Raw genomic sequence first — 25,252 nt, 5'->3', positions numbered from 1 at the left:
CAATGGAAAGTATCAAGGGGCAGCAAGTGGAGGGTGGAAAGGAATGAGCAGACCACAGTGTTGTGAAGAGAGTGGTCCTGCAGAGAGCAAAAGGGGGGAGCAGGAAAGATGTGACAGGTGGTGGGATCATTGTGGAATTCTGTCACTGCAATGCTGTTGTACAAAAACACCTCTCCCTTTTTAGTTCTGTAGATTTGTATTAGATTTTCACCCAAGTTTCTCCTACTGTGCTAATATTTTTAACAAGTGAGCCAAAATGTCACCAATTGAAAATAAGAAATTTGAAATTGATCTGACTTGATTTATCACAACCAAGAGTTGTAACTCCATAGTTTTTTTCTTTCAAATTCTCCATTTTATTTTTTTGAGATTTTGCTTAAAATATGGTTTGAAATTGGCTTGTAATTCTGCAGTAAATGGCATTAGAGGTCACTGTTTCCTTTGCACTGGTTGTTGGCTTTGACAACTTTTTCTGAGTTGAGGGATTTAAACTCGCATTGTAATATAGGACCATGTTTTCTGTTAACTGCTTCCAGAACCTGTAAAACTTTCAAAGTCCCTGTCATTTGATTTCTTTTTGAAAAATGAATCAATGGTTATTGAAAATGCATTGGGTGATTCTCACTGCAGCATTTTGGACTTGAACAAGAAATACATTGATTAAACGCAGCCACACTTATCCTGTAATTTAAACTTTTGCTGTTTTGAGTTCATGGCATGACTTTCCTAAATTAAAAGGAAACTTGATGGAGCTATGAAATATAATCCTGCTCAGTATCAACAATGAGTAAGACATACTACAAAAATAAAGAGATGTGTTGTTGTTTTCTACTCTAGGATGAGAAAGAGAGGGCTTACTTTGCTGTATTTGATGGGCATGGTGGATTAGATGCAGCTGTCTATGCTGCAGCACACCTTCATGTCTTTCTAGCTCACCAGGAAGAGTTTTCAACACAGCCATCCGAAGCATTAAGGAAAGCTTTCAAACAGACTGATGAGACGTTTCTTCAGAGAGCCAAGAGAAAGGTAACTGCAGTGTGACTGAACAGAGTTCGTATGGGATGTGGGCAACTGGCTTATCACCAACATTTCTCAGAGCAAATTCTTTTCCATGGTTTTAATTTGTACTCATTCAAGCAACAGCACAAAATCGGGAAATTATTAGCACGTTAATACAGATAGAAGATGATTGCCCGGTTTTACTTGGCCTGACGGACACTGGTTCTGCTAAGCCTCTTTTTTTACCAAGGTGAATCACTTTCAGATTATTTGCAATGTGGATTTAAATTGGCAGTTTTGCTTTGTCGCTGCTCTGAAAATTCTGGAACCACTTAATACAAAATTATCACAAAAATATGATTGCGTGCATGACTTAAAATGGACCACATTCAGTATCATGCTCTGAATACCATATTTGTTCAAATTTGTAATTTTATTTATGTAAGCACAAGATAATAAGAATCATCAGAAGCTTTCTGTGAGAAAAATTGTCACAAGGCAATGTAGTGAAATGCTCCACTTTTTCAGTAAACTATAATATTCAATTAACAGCGTTGGATTAGATAATATAAACAAGAAATACTGAAAACCTTCAGATCCTTTGTTTGATTTTCAATTAGCGGGCAAGATGATAGTTGGGGAAAAACCCTGCATTTATTGGAAATGCAAAAATACAAAATGCCCAAAACAATCAGCAAGTCAGGCAGCATTACTTCGTAGTAAAACACAGCCAATGGTTCAGCTCAAGGACCTGAGAATTTAAAAACTGGAAAAGTGAGAGGACAAGCATGTTCTAAGTTGCTTGCAAAGTTATCAGGTTTTGTTCATCTTACAAAAAGCTGCTGATGTAAGAAATCTTAAATAAAAACAAAACATAAATAAAATGCTCTGAGCACTCAGCAGATCAGATAGCATCTGTGGAAAGAGAAAGGGTTAAAGCTGCAGATAAAACTTCCTTTGTCAGACAAAGGGTCTTTGGTCTAAATCTGAAATCGGGACCTTGGTAGTCAAGAAGTGAAATAAATGAACATGTCACTGGCATTGTGCAGATGTTTTTAAATTGTGTATTGCAGAATCTGAAGAGTGGTACCACTGGTGTGGCAGCCTTAATTGCTGGCAGTACGTTGTATGTGGCTTGGCTTGGAGATTCGCAGGTGATGATGGTGCGACAGGGCCAAGCTGTGACCCTTATGGACCCACACAAACCTGAGAAAAAGGTGGGTATATTATAAAGGGAAAGGGGCCAGTGCTGCTGAATGATATCTGGCTTAACTAAACTATATGCAGACTAAACTATAGTTAAGAGCAGTTTTATATTACCAACTAAATTGAAACTTGGGCAGTAATGTATTTGACGAACTGATTATATGCATGAGTTTTACAAAACACAATTTAATATTCACCATGAGATGTGCACATATTAAATATTCATCAGGGATTTTTAGTTGCAGAATGGGTCAGTTTGCAAATCCTGTATTAATGTTACAGATAAGGTGTTTATATATTTTTATTGGAGTGCTAAGCCAGCATTACCATGTTCTTAATCAAATATGTTATTTAGGAGTAACAGCAATGCCAAGATCACTTAATAAATTCAGTGAGACCAGCAACCAGGGGATTAGGGATTTTCTTTTGGCAATAACTGAACTTCAGAAACACAATGAGCTTCATAGTTGTTGCTACTAAAAATGCAGAATACTTGAATGATGCCACACTGGCAGTAAGTATCCTTGCACCAGTAAGTCAGCCATGCTATTTTGCAAGGAACCACACCAGAGACTTTATAAAAAGAACATCTGCATCTGGTTGACTTTTTCCAATAATTTTTGTTTTGATTTTCTGCATAAAACATTGTTTGATTATTAATTGATAATATGATTCTTGCTAGCATGGCCAGAATTTATTGCGTATCTCGAAGTGCTCATGAAAATGTGGTGGAGAGGCACCCCCTTAAACCACTGATTCTTTATAAAGGTATTGATAAAGGAATGGTCATATCCTTAGGTTTGAAGTGGAGCCTGCAGACTGTTGTTTGCTGGACTCTTGCATCTGTCCTTTTGGATGGTAGATGAAGTGCCATATACGACTGCAGTGCAATTTGTGAATGATATGCAGAGCAGTAACTGTGTGTTGGTGGTTGATGGGATGCCAATCAAGTGATGTAGAAGGAACTGCAGATGCTGGTTTAAACCAAAGATACTAGAGAAACAAGATGGACCACTCCGTTGAAATCGCCTATACTGGTGTAGTACGCAAAGGAGCCATTTTAGTAGGCAAAACCCGCCGTTCGCTATGCCTCTCGCAGTGTAATCAGTGTTTTGAGGGAACAGTATGTGTGATGATACCATAGAAAATGCAGAATGTATCTCATCTATCAATTCACAGATTTTTGTTTTTTTTTCTTTTAAAATGTTTCTGCAAGTTTCTGCCTACTAAAATGGAGACATAACATACTACGGTTTTTAGGGTCGAGTGGTCTATCTTGTTCCTCTAGTATCTTTGGTTTAAACCAAAGATAGACACAAAAAGCTGGAGTAACTCAGCAGGTCAGACAGCATCTCTGGAGAAAAGAAATAGGTGACGTTTTGGGTCAAGAGTTCTGAAGAAAGGTCTTGACCCGAAACGTCACCTATCCCTTCTCTCTTAAGATGCTGCCTGACCCGCTGAGTTTCTACAGCTTTTTGGGTCAATCAGGTGGATTGCTTTCTGATAATTATACATTACAGACTCAGGCCATTCAGCCCACCATGTCCATTCCAACCTTTTTGACCAACCCTACTAAACCCATTCGCCTTTTAGGTCAGTATCCTTCCACGCCTTGCCTCTTTCAGTGCCTGTCTAAATGTCTCTTAAATGTCGTGGATTTCAGTGCCTGTCTAAATGCCTCTTAAATGTCATGGATTTCATCTGACTCCACCATCTCCTTCTCCAGAAGCATGTTCCAGATGTGAATCATCCTCTATTTTAACAAAAATGTCCTCTCAAGTTCCTTTAAAAACTTCTTCCTCTCACCTTTAACTTATGCTCTTTTTATATGCCCTGCATAGGAAAAAGATTTGGAATATCTACCCTATCTATGCCTCTCCTAATTTTAATGTACATCCGAACTGGTCCATAGCAAACCCCAGAATATTATTGGTGTCTAATATATATCAGGAGCCACTGAGCATTGTTTAAATGGTTAGACTCTTATTTGATCAGAATGATTACTGTGTCCTTGCTACTCTGCTGCTTCCAATCATTGTATTCATGAATTCATCAGTTGAGGGAGGATTGTCAGTGTTAAATCAACCATTTTTTCTTGCCCTACCCCCAAAGTTAAATCCCTTTCATCACAGCAAGTCTGATTGCTGCAAAATTTCATTATTCTGAAGAATGTCAAGGTTGTTTTAGCAGGTTGTATCTTGTTCTACAGTAAACATTGGAGTCATATTGCTTTATCTTGTAGATTTTCCTCAATGCATTTTGCTCAATTAGTTATAAATCAAATTATTGATTATCTCTGATTGAATTGTTCTACTTTAGGATGAGAAGCAAAGGATTGAAGAGCTTGGTGGATGTGTGGTATTTTTGGGATGTTGGCGTGTAAACGGAATACTTGCAGTCTCTCGGGCAATTGGTAAGTTTATCTTTTTGTTTAGTGGTAATGTGCTAAATATAGCAGTTGGCCATCTTATACCATCAGTGAATGAAATGCACCAATTTTAGCAAACCTAACACCAAAAATTCAGCTCCCTGATTCCTCAAAAAAAAAACCTTGTAGTGTAAATCACTAAAAATAAACTACAACAATAAACAAAACTACAACCTGAAAGAATCAGTTTTCATTAATATTTGAAATAAGCAAGTACGAGTAAGCAAGTACGAGTAAGCAAGTACTGGCATTGTCCCATAGACGACTTATTTATTTGGCACATTTGCTCCTTCATTCAGACAGTCACTCAGATACATGAACTTCTTTTTAAGAAAAGGAGTCTGCTTAGCCTGCGTGCTGCTGTGCTAGGAACCTGGTGTGCATCCTTGCCTTCTGCTGGCAATCTCGCATCTTGATGAAGAGAGGCCTGTGAGGACTGGCATTTGGCAATCTGGGGCAAGCAGTGTGCTTTCTCGATGCTGGGATAGGGGCTCAGGATTGCTCCCTACAGGCATTACCTGCTCCATGTGCAGACAGAGTGTTCTCTGAAGAAGGGTCTCAACCCGAAACATCACCCATTCCTCCTCTCCAGAGATGCTGCCTGTCCCTCTGAGGTACTCCAGCATTTTATGTCTATCTTTGGTAGAATCCTCCTGTTGGATATGATGGAAACTACAGTTTGATCCACTATTTGTATACCTGCATCCTGTGCTGGTTAACAGAAAAAAATCTGAGGTTACGTAAAGCTGTGCAGTCATACAGAAGGAGATATAGACGGCAGAAGGAGGTATAGATAGCAGTTTTCATCACTTCCAACAGGCAGTGATGAGAGAGACGATAGGATCCTGCATTATCAAACTAATATTGACTGTTATATAGTTCAGCTGCCATTTTAAAGAGGAAGGTGCAAGGAACTGCAGTTGCTGATTTACAAAAAAGAAGCACACAAAATGCAGGAATAACTCAGTGGGTCCGGCAACATCTCTGTAGAACATGGATAGGTGATATTCCGGGTAAGGACTGATTGCAGTAGGGAGGAGAAAGCTGGAGAAGTGGTGGGGACGGGGCAAAGCCTGACAGGTGTTAAATGGATACATAAGAGTGGGGATTGATTGGTACATGGGTAGACAAAAGCTAAAGATGAAAAGGAGACAAAAGGGTGTAAGATATGGAAAGAAGAGGAGTGAAGCTTGAAGCCAGAAGGAGGGATAAAGGGGGCAGGAAGGGGAAAGGGGGCGGGAGAAATGGATGTGCACCCCAGTGGGCACAAGAAAGAAATGGGGGAAAGGTGGGTGGGGTTGTTACCTCAAATTGAAATATTCAATGTTTGTTCTGTTGGGGTGTAAGTTGTTCAAGTGGAATCCGAGATGCTGTCCTTTCAGTTTGCATTAGACCTCACTCTGGCAGTGGAGAAGTCAGAGAAGTCGGTATGGGATTGGGAAGGGGTATTAAAATGGTTAGCAACCGGGAGCTCCAGCAGGCCTTGGACAGAGTGCAAGTGTTCGGCGTGATGTTTGCCTAGTCTACGCTTGGTCTCGCCAATGTAGAGGAGACCACATCAGAAGCACCAAATATAACAGACGAGGTTGGAAGGCACACAAAAAGATAACATTGGAGGTTGCAGAAATCTTGAGAGGATTGCAGGGCTGGAGAAAGTCAATGCTGGGGAAGATGAGGGCATGGTCGAATTTTTTATAAAATGGGGATGTTTGGGGACTGCAATATAATGTAGTCCAGTCAGACGATGGGTATTGAATGAAAGAGATGGAGAATGCTCTGTCAGTCAATCACAATCAAGGATAATTTGCTTTCCCTTCGAGTGACTGAGGCCAACTTTGGGGCTGCAAACAACTACAGGAGGTATCTGATGGGACAAGTGGAAGGGTGCTTTGAGAGGTCACGCAATCCTTCAACCATTTACGCTGAGCTTTTATATGCTCGGGATTCATATTCTTTATGTTTTCAATATCACGCCAATGTCTGTTCTTTGAATGGTTGTGGGCGATGGATTCTAGGAAAGCAATGGGGATATTGCATTTTTTCAAGGTGCTTTGAGTGTAGCCTCAAATCTATTCCTTTGTCTTCCTGTTAATCTTCTTGACTAACATAGCACAGCAGGGTGAACTCAGGTTTGTAGAAAGTGCAAAGTGGACAGCGGACCAAAAGATTTCTGGAGGTAACAAACGAGAGCTTTAACCACAGGTGAACTGTAGCTGTAGTAGTGCCCCAAATGTTCCAGAGATGCAAGCAAGTATATCGTCCTAGTGTGGTGTTTTCTCTTGTCCACTGTTATAATATTTTTAATTTTCTAGGGGATATTGACCAAAAACCTTACATTTCGGGTGATGCGGATTGTGCCACGTTCAAACTGGATGGCAGAGAAGACTACGTTATTTTAGCCTGTGATGGCTTCTTTGATGGAATTGAACCTTCCAAGGTTGTGCACATTGTACAAGAGCACCTACTAAAAAACGCAGGTGATGGCAGTTCTGTTGCAGAGACGCTTGTTGCAGCTGCAAAAGAAGGTGGATCTACTGACAACATCACTGTGGTGGTGTTCTTTCTACAAGATCCACAGGTCATTTTAAAGGATAGCCAATCGCAAGTGGGCAGTGAGAATGCCAGTCTGGACAGTAAGTGCCCCCAAGCCAAAGAAAACTGTGAAACCACTCCTCCACAGTTAACCTCCTCATGTGAGGTTAAAGATAGCCAGACAAAGGATATGACTTGATGACGGCTGACTATCATTTAGTCGTGATCATGAGATCATTTAACAGTGTTACATTCAGGGAACATATTTTACTCGGTGATGCCAAAGAATTGGAGGGGAAGGGTATTGGTATTAAAATGCCTTTGCATCTTGGCAAAGCCATGCCTGCATTGTGTATAACAATCTATATTGATCTAAAGTCTCCTGTATGACCTTTAATAAAAGGTGTCTAAACTCAGTAACTAAGGGTGCAAGAAGCCTCAATGGGAAAGGCGAGTGGTGGCCAAGTACACAGGTCACACCATCACAAGTTTTCTTAAATCCCAGGCTGAAAGGAATATTTCCGTATTGCTTTGCTTTGACTTTTATGGAGAGCATATAACTGGAAAGTGTTCCCTAATCCTGCTCACCAGAATGGATGCTAGCATATTATAAGACAGTATTTGGTCTGATTTCAGACATGAGCTATGCCTAGAGGTTGAAACGTTGCTTTCAACTTCCTCCAAATTAACAAAATTGTGCCATTTGCACTATACCCGTTTCACAACCTCTTCTGTTGCAAGCTTTCTCCAGCAACTAACCCAACGTTTTGGGAGCAAGTTATTTCATTAGTTTGTGTTTCAAAATTAAATAAGAAGATATTTAAAGCTGAACTCAGTGATTGCAAGTAACAATGCCATAAAAGTTGGATGACCATTGGGGGATATTGTGAGATTTTTAAAATATTATCTGGAAGTCATTAATGTCCTGCATGTCAAAGCATTTTATTCTACTTTCTTTTACGTGTAAATGAACCATCAGTGATTAAAATAAAATTTCACAATGGGTTTTATTTTTGGGCTATTTCCAGCCTGTCCCACTTCTCCCATGCTGCCAAAGTTCCGTGTGGTAAAAATGCAAACTCATAATTTTTTTAATTATTTTTTTCATGTATTCAAAGTTCTCAAGCACCCTTATGTACTGATTTTCCTCCAGCAAAAAAGAAATACAGGTTGACAATCTAGTGCCTTATTCTGATCTGTGTGTGTCATACAAACTATGTAATAATTTGTACTGTTCCACAGATCCATTGCAGACTGTTTAGTGCCTTATGCATCTCTCCACACCTATGGTGATGGTATTTGCTGTACACTGTAGCATTGCTTCATTAACATTTGTCGAGAGAAAAAAAAAGAAATTATTTTATTTAGGCATTTTATTTTATGCTGAATTTGGAATGTTCAGTCTTTTGTTTGTGTTAAAGAATATAAACAGATGAATGTATTGTGGTGCAGAAATATTAGGGTTTTCGCAACCATGCACTAATAACTGAATGGTCTTCGATACTGTGCATTTGAAAAACTTTGCTTGCGCAGAATTCTACCACCAACTGCCTTGAATTTGCATAAAGTAATGAGTCCTCAAAAGCACCTAGAACTCTCAAATATGGTTATTTAATGAAATATTAAAAGTAAATGTGCAAAGAAGTTAAATGCATTCCCAACAAACTGAATTATCAACTTTTATTTGAAACTGAAATAAATCATAAAGGCAGATGTTTAACCAGGATTCGCTGAGATCTCTGACAATAATTAAGCGCACACGTAGGGATGTATGTCAGTGGATGCTGACACCTCCAATACTCTCCACTGCTCCACTACCAAGGTACCATTTTCTATATATTGGCACATTGCTGTCTTTTGGGAACTATTGCTGCTGTCTCCATTCTCAACAATTTCTATCTTTTCATCCCTGGACACTGATGAAGGAAATCTCAAATTATCCTAAATATTGCACCCAACAACATAAGATACAAAATGCTGAAGTAAATCAGCGGGACAAGCAGCATCTCTGGAGAAGGAATGGGTGACGTTTCGGGTCGAGACCCTTCTTCAGACTTCAGACCCTTCGTCAGTCTGAAGAAAGGTTTCGACCCAAAATGGCACCTATTCCTTCTCTCCAGAGATGCTGCCTGTCTCGCTGAGTTACTCCAGCATTTTGTGTCTATCTTCAGTTTAAACCAGCATCTGCAGTTTCTTCCTAAACAAAAGATACAAACTGCTGGAGTAACTCAGTGGGTCAGGTAACATCCCTGGAGAACGTGGGTAGGCGATGTTACAGTTCTAAACCCATCTTCCGTCTTCAGGTTCTCTAAGGATGCTGCTTGACCTGCTGAGTTACTCCAGTCTTTTGTGTTGTTCTTTGGCATAATCCAGCATCTGCAGTTCCTTGTTATTCAATAGCACCCAACAATCGTGGGAAAGATAAGCTGACTAGGCATAAGCTAGGGAATTTGCTGCTGATTGATTTTATACTCTCCTGAACTGTTTCTGCCACCCAGCCATCAGGGAGTACATTTAGCTGATGTAAGCATGGGAACAGGGGAGATAATTCAACTTCTCATACATGCTGTCTCATATTAGTGCTTCCTCTGTCATTTCATTTGGTTAGCTTTTCTTATCTTGATTAGTGCAAATTTACCCAGATTACTTCAATCTGCGGCAATGTTTTGCAATGTTTTTGCAAAATTCAGCTGATTATGTTGCCTAGAAATAAACTCGAACGGAGGAAGGACTTTTATGCAGAACTTGACTACATAGATTTGCATTCCTACATTGTGTCCAATTATAGATTGCAGCTCCAAAGCTTCCAATTTCAGAAGTTCATCTTGCCTTAACTTGTTTTTGCTGATGTTTTGTTGACAAAGATTTGGAAACCTCAACAATTTGTCTTTTTACAGCTAATTCCATCATTGCATTACTACTTACTGGACTCTGCAATTAGCATATGTCACTTTTTAAACTATTTCTTACCTTATCTTTAAAAAAGTTACTTACGTATCAGTTTTTCTCATTGCATGATTATCACTTTGGAACTGGCCCCACTCGACTTACACATTAATTGCATTTTGTTAACCATTTACTCTCCCAATTTTGTAATATTTAATGAGTTTGGAATTTTGTGCTTCTAGATTATTTTCCAATGTAGGAAGGGGTCCTCTGTGGCATTCTCACCAACATTCCTCCGCAGTAACATGAATTCTCACTCCCACTGGTTCCAGTTTGAATGCAGGTCCCACATTCTGAGGAATTGATGGGGAAAGTTGATTAGAGGGGAACCTGTCGATGTAGTACATATAAATTCCCAACAGGCATCATGCCTGTTAATCTCCATTTGCCAGATTACTGCCCAATCACTCACACTTCAATCCCATGCTAACAATATGTTAGCATGGGATTGAAAACTGACAGTTTAGTTTTGTTTTCCTGAAAGAAAACAAGGATTAAACGTTATTTTCAGGCTGGAGGACTGTGGCTTTTGAAATATTCCAAGTTCTTGGCCCTCAATTGTTTACTATTTATATTAATGACCTGAAGGAGGGAACAAAATGTAAGTTTGCCAAGATGGCAGTGGTACAAAAGTAGGTGGAAGGGAATGTTATGAAGAAGCTGTTGTGATTCTACAACAGGTTATGTATTAAGTGAGCAGGCAAAAATCTGGCAAATGGAGATTAATGTGGGGAAGTGTGAGGTTGTGCACTTCAGTAACGAGAATGAAAAGATGGGGTCTGATCTAAATGGAGAGAGACTGCAAATGAGTGAAATTCACAGAGATCTAGTGTTCTCATGCATGAATCATTAAAATTAGCTGGCATGCCTTAATAAAGCAAACAGCATATTGGCAATTATGAAGTGGTTGGAGTTTAAGAATTGGTGCATTCCTTGAAGTTTGGAAGAATAGCCATAAGGGAACCTTATTCAAACATAAGATCCTAATACAACTTGACAGGGTAGAGGCAGAGATGCCCTCGCAGGTAAGAGTTGTGAGCGAGGTGACACAGCTACCAAATAATGGGCTGATCATTTAAAACTGAGGTGCACAGAAAAATTGTCTCTTACAGACTAATGAACCTTTGGAATTCCCTGCCCCAATGAGGGTAATGGAGGCCAGGTCTGTACTTAGGGTGGAGATGGATAAATATTTGAAAGATTGAGAATTGACGGTTATGGGGAACTGATACAGAAGAGGAAATGAGGCCAAGGTAGATCAGCTATGATCATACTGAATGTTGGGGATTGGCTTGAGGATCCCAATGGCCAACTATTTTCTTATGTTTTTGCATATTAAATACTTTTAGATTTGCACCAGTTAAGATTCTGTACAAACAAAGAATTGTGGATGCTGGTTTACACCAAAGATACACAAAGTACTCGAGTAACTTTCTGGTCAAGAGAAAAAGGATGGGTAACGTTTCAGGTCAGGACCCTTTCATTATCCAACATTTCTGTCACCTAGGGGATCCCACCACTAATCGCATCTTCCCAGCTCCGCCCCTTTCTGCCTTCCACAGAGATCGCTCCCTCTGCAACACCTTGGTTTGTTCATCCTTTCTCATCCCCTCCCCAGGTACTTTCCCCTGCAACTACAGGAGATGCAACACCTGTCCTTCCACTTCCCTCGAGTCCATCCAGGGACCCTGAGAGTCCTATCAGGTGAGACAGAGGTTCGCGTACTTCCAACATCATCCACTGCAGCCAGTGGTCCTGGTGGGCTCCTTTATATCGACGAGACCAAACATAGACGCGGCAACCATTTTGCTGAACACTTGTGCTCAGATGAAGAGGTCTACGAGATCTCCTGGTTGACAACCGTTTCAGCTCCCCTTCCCATTCTCATATTGACCTTTCTATCATGGGCCTCTATTGCCAGAATGAGGCCACACATAAATTGGAGGAATAGCACCTCATATTTTGCTTGAGAAGCTTATAACCCAAAGTTATGAATGATAATTTCTCTAATTTTAAGTAACTTCTGCCTTCAATCCCTCCCCCTCCCCTCTTTGCCCCTTCATCCATCCTGGTCGTTTAACCAGTTCCACAGTTTACCCGTCCTTTTTTTCCAGACATGCTGCCTGACCCGCTGAGTTACTCCACTACTTTGTGTCTCTCTTTGAGATTCTGTACATCCTGAATCCTTTTAGTTTATTTACATGCATGCCATCATATTAGGTAATGAAGAGAAAATTGTCGGGGGAAAAAAGCTTAAATGGCCTACAGCTGATAAAGAGCCTTCTCCATGACATATCTCTGGCATATGATTATTTTTTATAGGGCTGAGTTATGCATCTAAGAACATCCTGCATAAACTGGTGCACGAACGCCAAATAATGGGTGTTGGGGACATATTGATCACAGCAGAATCTGGATGCTTTATCAATACTAACCTTTGCAATTTATATCTCTGCACCATTATGTGGCTTACTAATGTTTATTGCACTGTATTTTGGAATGGCAGAGCTGCTGCCTATGTATTCTTGTGTTTCATTCTGCTGTTTCTTGCACATTTATTTACATTTTTGATGTATCTGTAAAGCTTGATAAGCTGAGTATATTATTTATTCCCATGCACATGTATTTGTTTTAAGTAATCCTGAAACTTACTGTGTTGAGCACTGATGCTTGATGTGGTTTTGTGCAGATTGCAGAAAGGTCAATATGTGCAGCTGGAGTCCTGGATGTCGTCCTGTGTACTACCATGAGAATTGCATTTACTTAGCCAAATGTTTTGTGGTGTTCGACTTGTTACATTGTTAGCTATTAAAGTTCTGAGGAAAGTGTGGTAGAAGAAGTCTTCGTGAGTTGCTACAGTACATCCTGGGGTGGTTATGTTCATAAGGGCTAGGGATAGAAAATTCAGTGGCAGGGATGATCATTAAACAAAATGCTTTATCCTGGATGGTTTGGAGCTAACTGAATATTTTTAGGTGCACTGGACATTCTTTCAGGTACTGCATAAATTTCTAAAGTCCCAGGTTTGCAATATCTGTCTTTATGCCACATGGCCTTTAAATGTCAAGAAAAAGTTTGTGTTTGCAAGTGAGAAGAGATGAGGCTTTAGAGAAAAATATATATATATTTCAAAACAACTTTAAGCTTACTCGACTTTGTTTTTCAACTTAAGTTTGTAAAATGTCAAATTGATTGTCAAACAGTTGTGTGGTCTCTTCTGATCATACGAGATGTGATGTGCCATGGGCTGATCTCTGTCTCAATGTTTATGAGCCACCTCACTCCTGCGGTATTCGATAAGACCCCACCACACCTAAATATGAATGCTTTGTCTCAAATTTCAACCACGCCAAGACAGCCTCTGGGTTTTGACATGCACAGGTTCTTGACAAGCCCGAGCTTGAACCGCACGTTCAAGTTATGATGGTGAGCATGAGTAAAGTTACAAGAAAGAACACACCCTGATATTGCCAGGTAAATGCATTTCGGACAGTTGGATTGTAACGGTATATTATCCTTGAGACAGCTGTCCTACCAATTTTCTTTGGATAGATTTGCATTTCTAAATATAGTAATGAATACATAATGTCCATAGAACTGCTTCTGTACCAAATTCATTGTATAAATTGGTTATGGCTCATGGCAGGTTTAATGTGAAATGCTTCCAACATTGGTTTGCATTAAAAAATCATGTCAATGTGCACTTCCACCTGGTATCAAACAAACAAATGTCTTGGAGGGCAATAATTTTGCGGTTGACAGCCGTTATTAGCACACCCACACTTTGAAGAAGAATTAGGACACTTTAGTGTCTTACTCAAGCAAAGGATCATACTCTCCTGCCATTTCTTGTTTTTATAAATGATTCCGTTATAGTTTTATCTGATAAATAGGTGAAAAAATGGTACAAACATAACTACCAATGGAAAGGATATTGTTTCATTTGCAACCCATTAGTAAATGATAATTGTTATTGACAACAACTAAATAGATTGAGTACAATCTCATCAGGTGGCAGAAAAGAATGGAAAGAACAAATAAATCTAGAATGACTGGTTATTCTATGGTGTCATAGGTGGATTCATAACAGCTTTTTATTCTGTCAAATCTTGTCTTATGGTTTATGTTAAAATACATTCATTTGTAGGAAAAGTCATAACGTGTCCTTTTAGATGGTGCCTATGGTGTCCCTTCTGATCTTATTGGCATCTCCCTGCTGTCAGACTATTTACAATAAGCCAGTTTATTTCAGTAGCTTAGCTTGCAGTTTTTGCCAGGACTCCAGTGGTCTGTTTATCTTAACAATACTGCACAAAACCAACAGGAAGCAGTCTGTGTCAAAAGCTTCTCAAACATCATTAATTGACAATGCCAGAACAGTATATTACCTTACTAAGCTATAAGTTTGAAACCAAATTGTTTATTTTCCTTATTGTGGTTGGGGTTTCTTCTGAAACGCTTTTATGTATGCAGTATTAATCTCATAATAAAACAATTTTGCTATATTAATTTTAGTGCAATGTTTTGTTTAGTTGTAAAGAAACATACAGTGTATTTTGCACCCTTAACAGAAAATTAAGAGATGTAAAGGATTCAACAGGTCTACTGAGTGAAAATCATTCTTGGCTCATTCTTATCCTGTACCTTAAATGCAATCTATCATTCTAAGTGCCCCATCAAGGGCAAACATCCTCACTTGTCAAAATGTTGTATGTTACAGGCCTGATTGCCCTAATCTCTTCTCATGTAACAGTCCAGCCATCCAGGGAGTTGGGCTGGTGAATGTTTGTTGCAAGCATGTCCTTTACAAAGGATATTACAAACTCTAACTTCCCTAAATTAGCAAGAGCCAGGAAATGCTAAGCAGAGCTGTTCTTTCACCACAAATTGAGATAGATCGGTGTCACTTTGTCAGAAAAATATAGAGATATTGAATGGCAAAACTAAAATTGTAAACCTCGTTACATTATTATGTATTTTCAAGTATGAAAGTATGTAAAATCAGAAAGTAATGAAAGTTTTCCATCTTGTATTGATTTGGTTTCCTTTACACAGATAAATATCCCAATGCACTTAATAGACATATTATCAAACAAAATTTGATTCGTTTGATCTATCTGAATATTTTTTGGTACAAGATAATATTAGCAGCAGGTGACCAAAGGCATTTTTATGTGGTATTTTAAATGGAGTTAATTTTTAAGGGAACAGATCCAACAGAGGTGACAACATAGCGTTCACGATGGAGTAATCCTGGGAGCTCTCAACATCTTTTCTGGATCCCATGAATCCTCATGGTAGGCAAGGAAACATGATTGTTTTCACCCATTATCCTCCCTCTACTGATGAATCAGTACTCCTCGAAAATGAACAGCATTTGGAAATACTAAGAATAGACTCTGTAAATCACTAGGAGTTACTAATGAGCACTATGCTGATTACATTGACCCAAGTTGTTAATGGCATAGCTACTGCATATAGACACAAAATGCTGGAATAACTCAGGACCCTTCTTCGGACTACTTCTTGGCAGCAGATGGATTGAAGTATCTTGAGATAACAGTATAACAGCTTTATTTGTCATTCGGTACCGAGGTACCGAACGAAACTACATAGCAGTCATAAAAAAAAGAATACAAGACACATAACCCCAACACAAACGTCCATCACAGTGACTCCAAACACCTCCTCACTGTGATGGAGGCAACAAAACTTCCACTCTCTTCCCCACGCCCATGGACAGACAGCTCGTCCCTGGTTAACCTGGTTAACATTGTCCTTGACAGTCTACCTATTACAAATGCATCTGTTGTTGACTGTGTCCATTACACACAGCTTGTGGGTACAGCTCTGTTTTCATTGAGGATGCATGCCATTGTTTGGTATAACTCCACCATTAAGCTAAATAAGGTAAACTCAGAACAGATTTGGGAACTTAACCACAAGGTGCCAAGGGCCAGCAAAGCTGGTTCACCAAACTCTGTAATCTCATTGACGAGCACACCCCTCACACTCCCATTACGAACAGCCATGGTACATTTTGATTCAATGAATAGAGAAGAGAGTAGCACGAGGCAGACCTAAGAAGGAGGCCCCAACTTGGTGAAGCTGCAACAAAGAACTACATGCATATCAAGTAATAAAACTCTTCTGCAAAAGATAGAATAGATAACAATCTGTCAACTAGTATTAAATTGGTTGTCCCCATTACTCACAATACATAGTCTAGCTAATCCTTGGCTAAAGCAGTATCTCCTAAATTATTGGATTGATTAACAGCTATCCTATAACTATGTCTGGTTTTCAACTCCTTGCCAAAGACATACTGTCTGCAACTACCGGAAAAAAACCTTCATACTTTTTAAAACCCCGATTAGGTAGCCCCTTGGCTGTCTCATTTGTATTCTGGTATCTTTCTTGTGAAGACCAAACTTTGTTAAAGAAGGATCTTGACCCAAAACCTTCTCTCATTCCTTTCCTTCACACATTCCTTCCCTCCAGAGATGTTGCTTGTACCGCTGAGTTACTCCTGCATTTTGGTCTATCTTCCTTGTTAATTAATCAATGCTTGTTCAATGAAGGGCCATTGACCTAACTTGCCAACTCTTTGTTTTCATAGGTACTGCTTGGCCTAAGTATTTACAGCTTTTATTTCAGATTGCTGCACCTGCAGTGTTGTTTAGTTCCCATTCTGCAACAACTTCTTTGCCTCGGTAACCACTATTTGCCATTGAGATTTGAACAGGGTTCTATCTGTTGTCTACTCAAGACCATCATTTAATGATTAGCTTATCTGCTTTTAAGTTCTATGCTTGTGTGCTCACAGCAGTTTATATTTTTATTTTAGATACCCTGCGATTAAAGATTTTAAAAACATTTTCATCACAATCACCCAGGTAAATAGCTTCTCCAATTTTCCTTACATGTCTTACAAGAATTCCCTACAAGAATTTATTTCTTGATCCAGTCCCCTTTTGAGATGGTTGTGCTATCATGAATGGTTGAAGAAATTAGATCGATATTCTTTGGAGGTTAGAGGGATGAGGGGTGATATTATTGAAATATAAAGGGGGAGTGATTAAAACTGAAGCGTGTGGGACCTTTTGCATAAGATGGTGAATTTCTGAACTCGATCCCGCAGCATTGTGGAGGTTAGATCATTAGGGGTATTTAAAGAAAGTATTAAGTTGTTGAAAATCAGGATCTGAGGGCTATGGGGAACAAACACAAAAGAGAAAAGATTAGGCCTGAGGCAGATCACCCATGATCATTTTGAATGATGGGGCAGGTTTGAGGGACTGAAACCCTGGCCTCAGTATTGTAGAGGTCAACCTACCAGGCTACAATGGCACCTTGATAGGTTTCAGTATATTTAAAAGAATGTGCAGATTAAAATACCATATGTGGTTATAGTAGGCAGGACAGAATTTATTTCATGGGTAATGAATACTTTGATAGGCCATGTTGTATAAAGCATAAATCAAATATGTAAGGACATCACGAAATGGAAGTAATTGAAATAAAAATGTTTTAGGGTGGATCGAAGGAAATGGTGGACCACAAAAAGGAGCATTGTAGACTCGAAAGTGAAAAGGGTATTGATCACAGTTGAAACAGGAGACAATTAAGATAACAATGAGATTTGAGTAGGGTTGCTTTTACAATAATGCAGATGTTTTACAAGTGCTCTTTCCATCCGTTTCTCTGGTTAATGATATCAGAGAGACGTAGCTGAGGACTGCTAATGGACTTTATGTGGGATTAGATGGCTTCATAATAAAATACACAGGTGTTGGAAAACAGAAATAAAATATGAAATGAAAATACCAGAAACACTCAACTGGTCAGGCACATTTGTGGAGAGAGAAAAGTCAAGAGTGTTTTATTGTCATATGTGCCAGATAGAACAATGAAATTCTTACTTGCTGCAGCACAACAGAACATGTAAACATAGTACACTAAACAATATGATAAACGAGAGAGAAAAAAAGTTCAGTGTGCATATTCACACACACACAAAAACTATATATATATATATATATATATATATATATTACACATACATATACACATACATGCACATACACACATACTCAAAAAACAAACAATAGTAGTGCAATAATAATAATAATAGTCTATTCTGGTTCAGAGCTTATTTGAGGTAGTAGTGTTTAATAGCCTGATGGTTGTAGGGAAGAAGCTGTTCCTGAACCTGGATGTTACAGTTTTCAGGCTCCTGTATTTTCTTCCCGATGTCAGTGATGAAATGAGTGTGTGGCCAGGATGGTGTGGGTCTCTGATAATCCTGGCTGCCTTTTAGAGGCAGCGACTTTGATAAATCCTTTCGATGGTGGGGAGGTTAGAGCTGGTGATGGACTGGGCAGTGTTCACAACTTTTTGCAGTCTTTTCCGCTCCTGGACGTTCAAGTTGCCAAACCAGGCCATGACTGTACATCTGTAGAAGTTCAAAAGAATCCTCCTTGCCATACCGAATCTCCTTAATCTTCTCAGTAAGTAGAGGGGTTGATATGCTTTATTTATAATTGCATCAGTGTGCTGGATTCAGGAAAGATCTTCGGAAATATGCACGCCAAGGAATTTGAAGTTTTTGACTCCACCATTTAAACAGGATTGTGGGTCCTCATCCTTCCTCTTTCAAAGTCTACAATCAGTTCATTGGTTTTACTGATATTGAGAGCTAGGTTGTTGTGCTGGCACCATTTGGGTCAATTGGTCGATCTCACTTCTATACTCTGACTCATCACCATCTGTAATTCATCCAACAACGGTGGTGTCGTCGGCGAACTTGAAGATGGGAGTTCACACTATGTCCGGCTACACAGTCATGTATAGAGTGAGTAGAGCAGGAAGCTGAGCACGCAGCCTTCTGGTGCTCCCGTACTGATTGTCAATGAGGAAGAAGTATTTCTGCCAATTCGAACAGACTGTGGAGTTAAGGTTTTAGTTTGACCTCTCATCCGAATTGGGAAAGAGAAAAGTCATGTTAGATTCAAGCTTCTGGGAGGGGAAGGGAGGAATAGGACAAAGGGAATACCTTTGATAAGGTGAAGCAAGGCTTGCTGTGGGGAGAAACTAAATGCGTTCATATGGTCAATGGGACAATATGGGTGGTTAGTGGGAGAAAAAGAAAATACCGTCCTTTTTGTTTATAAAAGAAATTAAAGGAGGACTGTTAGAGAGTGAGAACACTGACAAAGGAATGTAAGAGATGTAGGGCCATGGAACATGCCTGCAGCCTGTGACAATGCAGAGAGTAAATGCAAGCCTGTATTACAGATGGATGACGTAGACTGAGAGAGTTACCTGAAGGAGAGAACTCCATATTTTCAAGTAGGCAGAGATGAGATGATGTTCCTCAAGTTAGCATAAGGCCTTATTCTAGGAGTTTAGGAGGCCACACAGAATGGGGGAAGGATAAGGAATTAAAGTATCAGGCAAGCAGGAGCTGAGTCACTCCTGCAGCCTACTTTTTAAAACGGTCACTCAACCTGCATTTGTTTTCCCGAGGCATTAGACTGCATCTACTGCGTCACCTGCACAGAATGGATGGTGGGAAAGTAAGTGAAAATACAGGTGTCTTTGTTCTCACTCCACAACTGCCCTCATCACGTAGCTTTTGTGAACAAAGGGTTATATTCTCGCTTCCCAATTCTCACATTAACCCATCTAGCCTTGCTCTTTTTCCTCTCCACCCCACCCTCCCTGCATCTTAAATCTAACTGTATCCATCCCAATTCAGATGTGATTTGAATCCTTATCTGTTTTTCTCTCCAAGATGCTGATTGACCTGCTGGATTTGTCCTCCATTTTCTCTGATTATTTCATAATATTAAACCTAACACAAGGAATGGCAGTATTGATGAACCCGCCAGATATCAGAAGAGAGAATATAACAGGGTGGGATTCAGAGTATAAATTTAGATAATATACTCATGTTATGTATTTAATAAACAATGTCAAAGATAATAAAATTACGACAACTAAACCTGTCCAATGTTAAATGGGCATAAAGGAAGTGTCTAGACAAGAAAAACTTTAAGAAAATATGGTTTTTTTTACTACCATCCAAAGATCAATATATGGGAATCGGAAAATAACTACTTCATAAAAATTAGTTTTTTATTATTAACAGAATATTTGAAATGGGGACCAGGACAGAGATAATAGCTGACTAAATAATTTTATTGCAATTTGGGATTGGTGCTTGATGTAATTTGAATCTGCACTCAGGGCATTGAGGCCTCAACTAGACTGGAGATCAATCCAATGATTGCTTGGCTTGTCAGGGCAACATCATCAGTGTTGCTTAAAAATACAACTCAGAATAACTGCAAAATGGTGGGAAGTAGCAGCTTTAAAGGAACAAACCATATCTTTCATACAGTCTCATGAATCAAACAGTATTCATTCAGCCCAGCAGGCAAGTAATTTACAAGGATAGGCAGCAATCCAAATAGAAAGACAGGTCAGTTTGGAAAAATAACCTCAAATTTATTTCCAATACCCACAGGCAGCCCACCAGAGCATTCTGGCTGTGTTTAATATTTCAAGGGAAAGATAAACTTCTCCAGCGGACTGTTAGCTGTCAGATACAAAGAGTCTTTAAAGATCAAGAGCTACTGGCCAGCATGAATTCTTGTTGTCTCCTATGGTTCTGCGACCTGGATTGTCGACAGCAAGCAGCTCAAAAGTCTCTGCAAAATCATTCAAATCCACTGGCAGAATCAGCTAACCGCACAGATCATACACCTAGCATTTCAATGGGCAGACCATGTCGACCTTAGTCGCCACAGACAGAGTCCCCTTAGTCCTTACCTTTCACCCCACCTGCCTTAGCATACAACACACGATCCTCCAATATTTCTGCCACCTCCAACGGGATCCCACCACTAGCCACATTTTCCCATCTCCACCCCTTTCCGCCTTCTGCAGAGACCGTTCCCTCTGCAACTCCCTGGTCTTCTTTCGTGTCCATCATCTATGTTTCAAATGTTCATCCAGGCTCTTGCACAGTGGACAGCCTTCTTGTTTGCCACCGTTAGATCTTCCAGGCAGCATTGTTCACCAAGAAAAGGGCATCTTAGTAGGTGTGGCATGGATTATACAGATGTTCCACATTCACATTCTATATCTGCCGTATCTGTGTAGCCCCATTTGCTCATATTGGTCTTGCATCGGCCCATCCCTGTACGAAGCCTATTGAGGGACTTCCAGGTCTTCCAATCACACCTGTGACGAGGTGGTACCTGTTCCTTGGTTGGGATTGGCAGCTTTTCGTGGTGGTGGTTTTCACTGCACTTCTTTTCCCACAAGGTTAGTCTAGTTGCTTGAGGAGACTGTGACAGTAGTTGGACTGTGTGAAGGAAGCTCTTCCTCGACTTCAGGTGGTTTGGGGCTGGATGATGGGAGTGACAGGAATGGCGGGTGACCCAACTTGCCTACTATGTTCAGTTCTATCGGCAACTGACCTGCGGATTCCTGGTGGAGCAATACCGGCCAAGACATCCACATCCGTTGGTTTTAGGCAGCCAGTGATGCATCTGCAGCTGTCACTAAGGGCGGCATCACAGGAGAGACTGCTCCTGTGGGAACCATTTTGACTTTGAATTCATGGGAACCATTTTGATTTAGAATGATGTAAAATGGTTGACACCTATTCAGTTGTTAGTTACATGCTTTCCCATTTTTGATATCTATTTGTTTATGGTGATAAAAATAGGGAAACTGAGTAGGACATGCAGCCCCTCAAACCTGCTTTGCCATTCAATATGATCGTGTTTGATCTTATTGTAGACTCGGCACTGCTGCCTACCTTTCACCCCTTATATATCACCTATCAATCTTCCTCGGTTATAAAAAAGATTCAAAGACTCTGCTTGCACTGTTCTTTCAGAAAGTGAGTTCCAATGGCTCATGAGATTGAAAAAAGTTCTCTGCGTCACGAGTACGTAACCCCTTAGTTTTATTAATTGACCCCTAGTTCTAGTTTCTCCCACAAGAGGAAACCTCTCAAAATCCTGTACATTTCAACCTGATCCCCTCTTGTTTTTTAGCAGAATCAAGCATAACCCGTTCAAACTTGCTCATTCCACATGTCGTACTGAGTTATTTGCACTTTCATCCTTCCTTAAATAATAAGACCAATACTGTATGCCATACTCCAGATGTAGATTTAAGATAAATAAAATACAACATCTGCAATGAGCAATAACATTGTTAACTTTCCTAAGACTCTTAAGAAGGGTCCCAACCCAAAACATCACCTGTCTATCCCTCGCCTTCTGAAGCCTGACCTATTGAGTTCCTCCACATTTAGAGTTTTTCATAATTAATTGATTTACCTCAACAGCAATCTTTTTCATAGGTCATAAGATAGGAGTAGAGTTAGGCCATTCGGCCCATCAAGTCTACTCTGCCAATCAATCATGGCAGATCTATCTCCCCTCCTAACCCCATTCTCCAGCCTTCTCGCCATAACGCCTGACACCTCATCTAATCAATCAAACCGTACTGACTAATTCAAATCCATTCATATTTTGTGCTTCTGCAATTTCTCACCATTTATACATTATGCTTCTTGTTTTCATTTTATTGTGTCTAAATGGGCAATATCACATTTTCCCCACATCACAATCCATTTTATAGATCTACGCCCTCTCGTCCAACCCTTTGCAGCATACTTGTCCTCTTCTTAACTTGTCATACCATTTGTCTCATTCCATAGTCCAATTCATATATGGAAACTGAAAAAGGTTGATGTCCCGTCATCAGTCCCTGCTCCATGCCATTCATTCCAACGTACCAACCACAAACAGGCCATTTACGCTATTTCCTGTAAGCCACACAATCTATTATTCACATCAATGTGTTGTCATTTACACGCCGAGCATCATTTTCTGTAATAACCTTTGAGGTGGCATCTTATCAAACGCCATCTGTAAATCTAAGCATAGTACAACCACCTGTTCCGCTTTATCCACAGCACTTCAAAAACTCAAATAAATGTATAACTAATGCTCAGTTTTTATTGATATTGGAATTATGACTATGGTATCATATTTATTTTGCCTGCATCACAATGCTCACTTCACAGATCATAACTGGCCATCTTCTTTGGTGGAATCAGACTGTTCTTGTTATATCCTGAGCTGAGCTATGGCTCATGTTGCAACATTTGTTGTTCCACTTCCCCAATGTGTCTGGTTTCCTCTCCAGAATCCAGCGTCTGTTAGCCCAGGCTTGATCATTTCAAAAGTGAAGTTGCTAGAATCTCACTCTTTTCTCTCCATAAAGACAACATTCAAAATTATCTTTTACATATATTGTCCCGCACTCAATGACTCAGCATTCATTGGTTTTGTCTTTGATAAAAATCAGAAAATGATGGAAATAGCAGGTCAGGCAGTATCTTTGGAAATAGAAATAGAGTCAATGTTTTTTAAAACTAACCTCTAACAACTTTCCTTTCTCTCCCACATTCCTCTGTTTCTCTCCACCACCCCCCCCCCCCCCCCCGTTGCCCACCAGGATCACCACCTATTTTCCCCTCCCCTTACATTCCTTCCTCTGGCTTCACAATTTGAAACTGTTCAATCCCGTCTCACGCCTTCTGCTTTTATCTCTGGCCTTTGTTCCAACCATTCCAGGGGGTATGGGGAGAAGGCAGGAACGGGGTACTGATTGAGAATGATCAGCCATGATCACATTGAATGGCGGTGCTGGCTCAAAGGGCCGAATGGCCTCCTCCTGCACCTATTGTCTATTGTCTATTTGCTTATCAAAACCCACCCCTCTCGCCTTGTCCACCTATTACTATCACGCTTTGTCCTACCTCTCCTCTTCCAGCTTTCTTCCCCATCCCCACAGTGTCTGAAGATGTGTCACCAATCCATGTTTTCCAGAAAATCTGCCTGACTCTCTGAGTTACTCAAGCACTTCGTGTCCTTTTGTTTAAACCAGCATCTGCAGTTGCTTGTTTCTAATCTTCAGTACTTTTTAGTTTGCAGTAACAAAAATTAAAATAGACTGCTAGAAACACCTTTATTTTTGAAGGTCCTGTGGAAGAAATAACTAATTGAAACTTTCTATCCCCTAGCCCCCATTTTCCCCATTGACGCAATCGTTTTTATAACGCCTTTTAACAACACGGTGTTTCTTAGGAATGCAACTATGGCGTCGTAGTAGTATTATTGCAAGCACTACAAAGACATTGCATACAATGTTATATGAAATGACCAAATGTATGGTATAAAATGATGCAATTATTTCATTCAAGGAGGACCTATGTGTGCAGTACCTTACGCTAATATTCACAGCAGAAAACGCTCTTTGAGCCACACAAGTCGGCTTGCTATTTATATGATGACGTACATTTTTAGTCAAAGGATTTGTCTTTAAAACAAGGATTTCAGGTTATCCTTTTGCAGTTTACAGTGTTTAAAAGTTGCAGCTCTGATACTGGGTCCCCTAGAATCCTGGGATAGGAATTTCAGTCAATCCTTTGGTCAATTTTTGGTTCACTCTGGGTGACACTTTGCAGAATATTTGGAAAACAGTGGCAGAATCAGTCAAAGTCAGCATGAATTTATGAAAGTGAAATCATGCTCCCTCAATTTATTGTAATCTTTTGAGGATATATCTAGTTGGGTGGCCTACTCCTCCTCCTCTTTTCTATGTTTTATATTTCTGTGTTTAATTCATCCAGCCCAAGCAACTCTGGTCATTTGTGCACCTTCACTTGCTCAGTTCCTATTCCCTGGAATTTTGCCTCTAAATTTAATTCCTCCTTTCCATGCATTTTTTTTCCATCCAATTTTGGTCTTAACCACTTTGAAGTGAATTTGTCATCTCTGTCCTTTAAAATGCTTTGGACAACTATATATAATGGGTTTTTTTAAATGACTAATGGTACTGGTTGTTAAATGGAATACCAGTGAAACAATGAGTGGAATATTTAATACGCAGATAACATTTCACGTAATTACAGGTTCATTACAGGTAAGGAAGTCGGATTTCTTGGGAACAGGTTTTAATGACTTTTTACATTCATAGATCTTTTCTGTTATGAGTTAACTGAGTAATCTTTTCTTTTAACGGTTGTTGTGGACACTTTGAGATGCT

At 39.7% G+C, this 25,252-nt stretch overlaps 1 protein-coding gene across 2 annotated transcripts in view; it reads left to right on the top strand.

Moving 5' to 3' along the window:
* Positions 1 to 14,564, top strand: part of ppm1f (protein phosphatase, Mg2+/Mn2+ dependent, 1F) — a 44,199-nt gene extending 29,635 nt beyond the window's left edge. For both annotated transcript variants that reach the window (XM_078421254.1, XM_078421253.1), the window contains exons 4-7: positions 838 to 1,026; positions 2,073 to 2,216; positions 4,525 to 4,618; positions 6,946 to 14,564. In XM_078421254.1, coding sequence (XP_078277380.1) covers positions 838 to 1,026; positions 2,073 to 2,216; positions 4,525 to 4,618; positions 6,946 to 7,364 — 846 coding nt within the window. In that variant the 3' untranslated portion in view covers positions 7,365 to 14,564. The remainder of the gene's footprint in view (positions 1 to 837; positions 1,027 to 2,072; positions 2,217 to 4,524; positions 4,619 to 6,945) is intronic.
* Positions 14,565 to 25,252: the final 10,688 nt, after the last annotated feature.

This window comes from Rhinoraja longicauda, chromosome 25 (genome assembly GCF_053455715.1).
Source record: "Rhinoraja longicauda isolate Sanriku21f chromosome 25, sRhiLon1.1, whole genome shotgun sequence".
NCBI lineage: Eukaryota > Metazoa > Chordata > Chondrichthyes > Rajiformes > Arhynchobatidae > Rhinoraja > Rhinoraja longicauda.
Note: the sequence above shows the minus strand (reverse complement) of the source record. Positions and strands in the feature narration are given on the sequence as shown.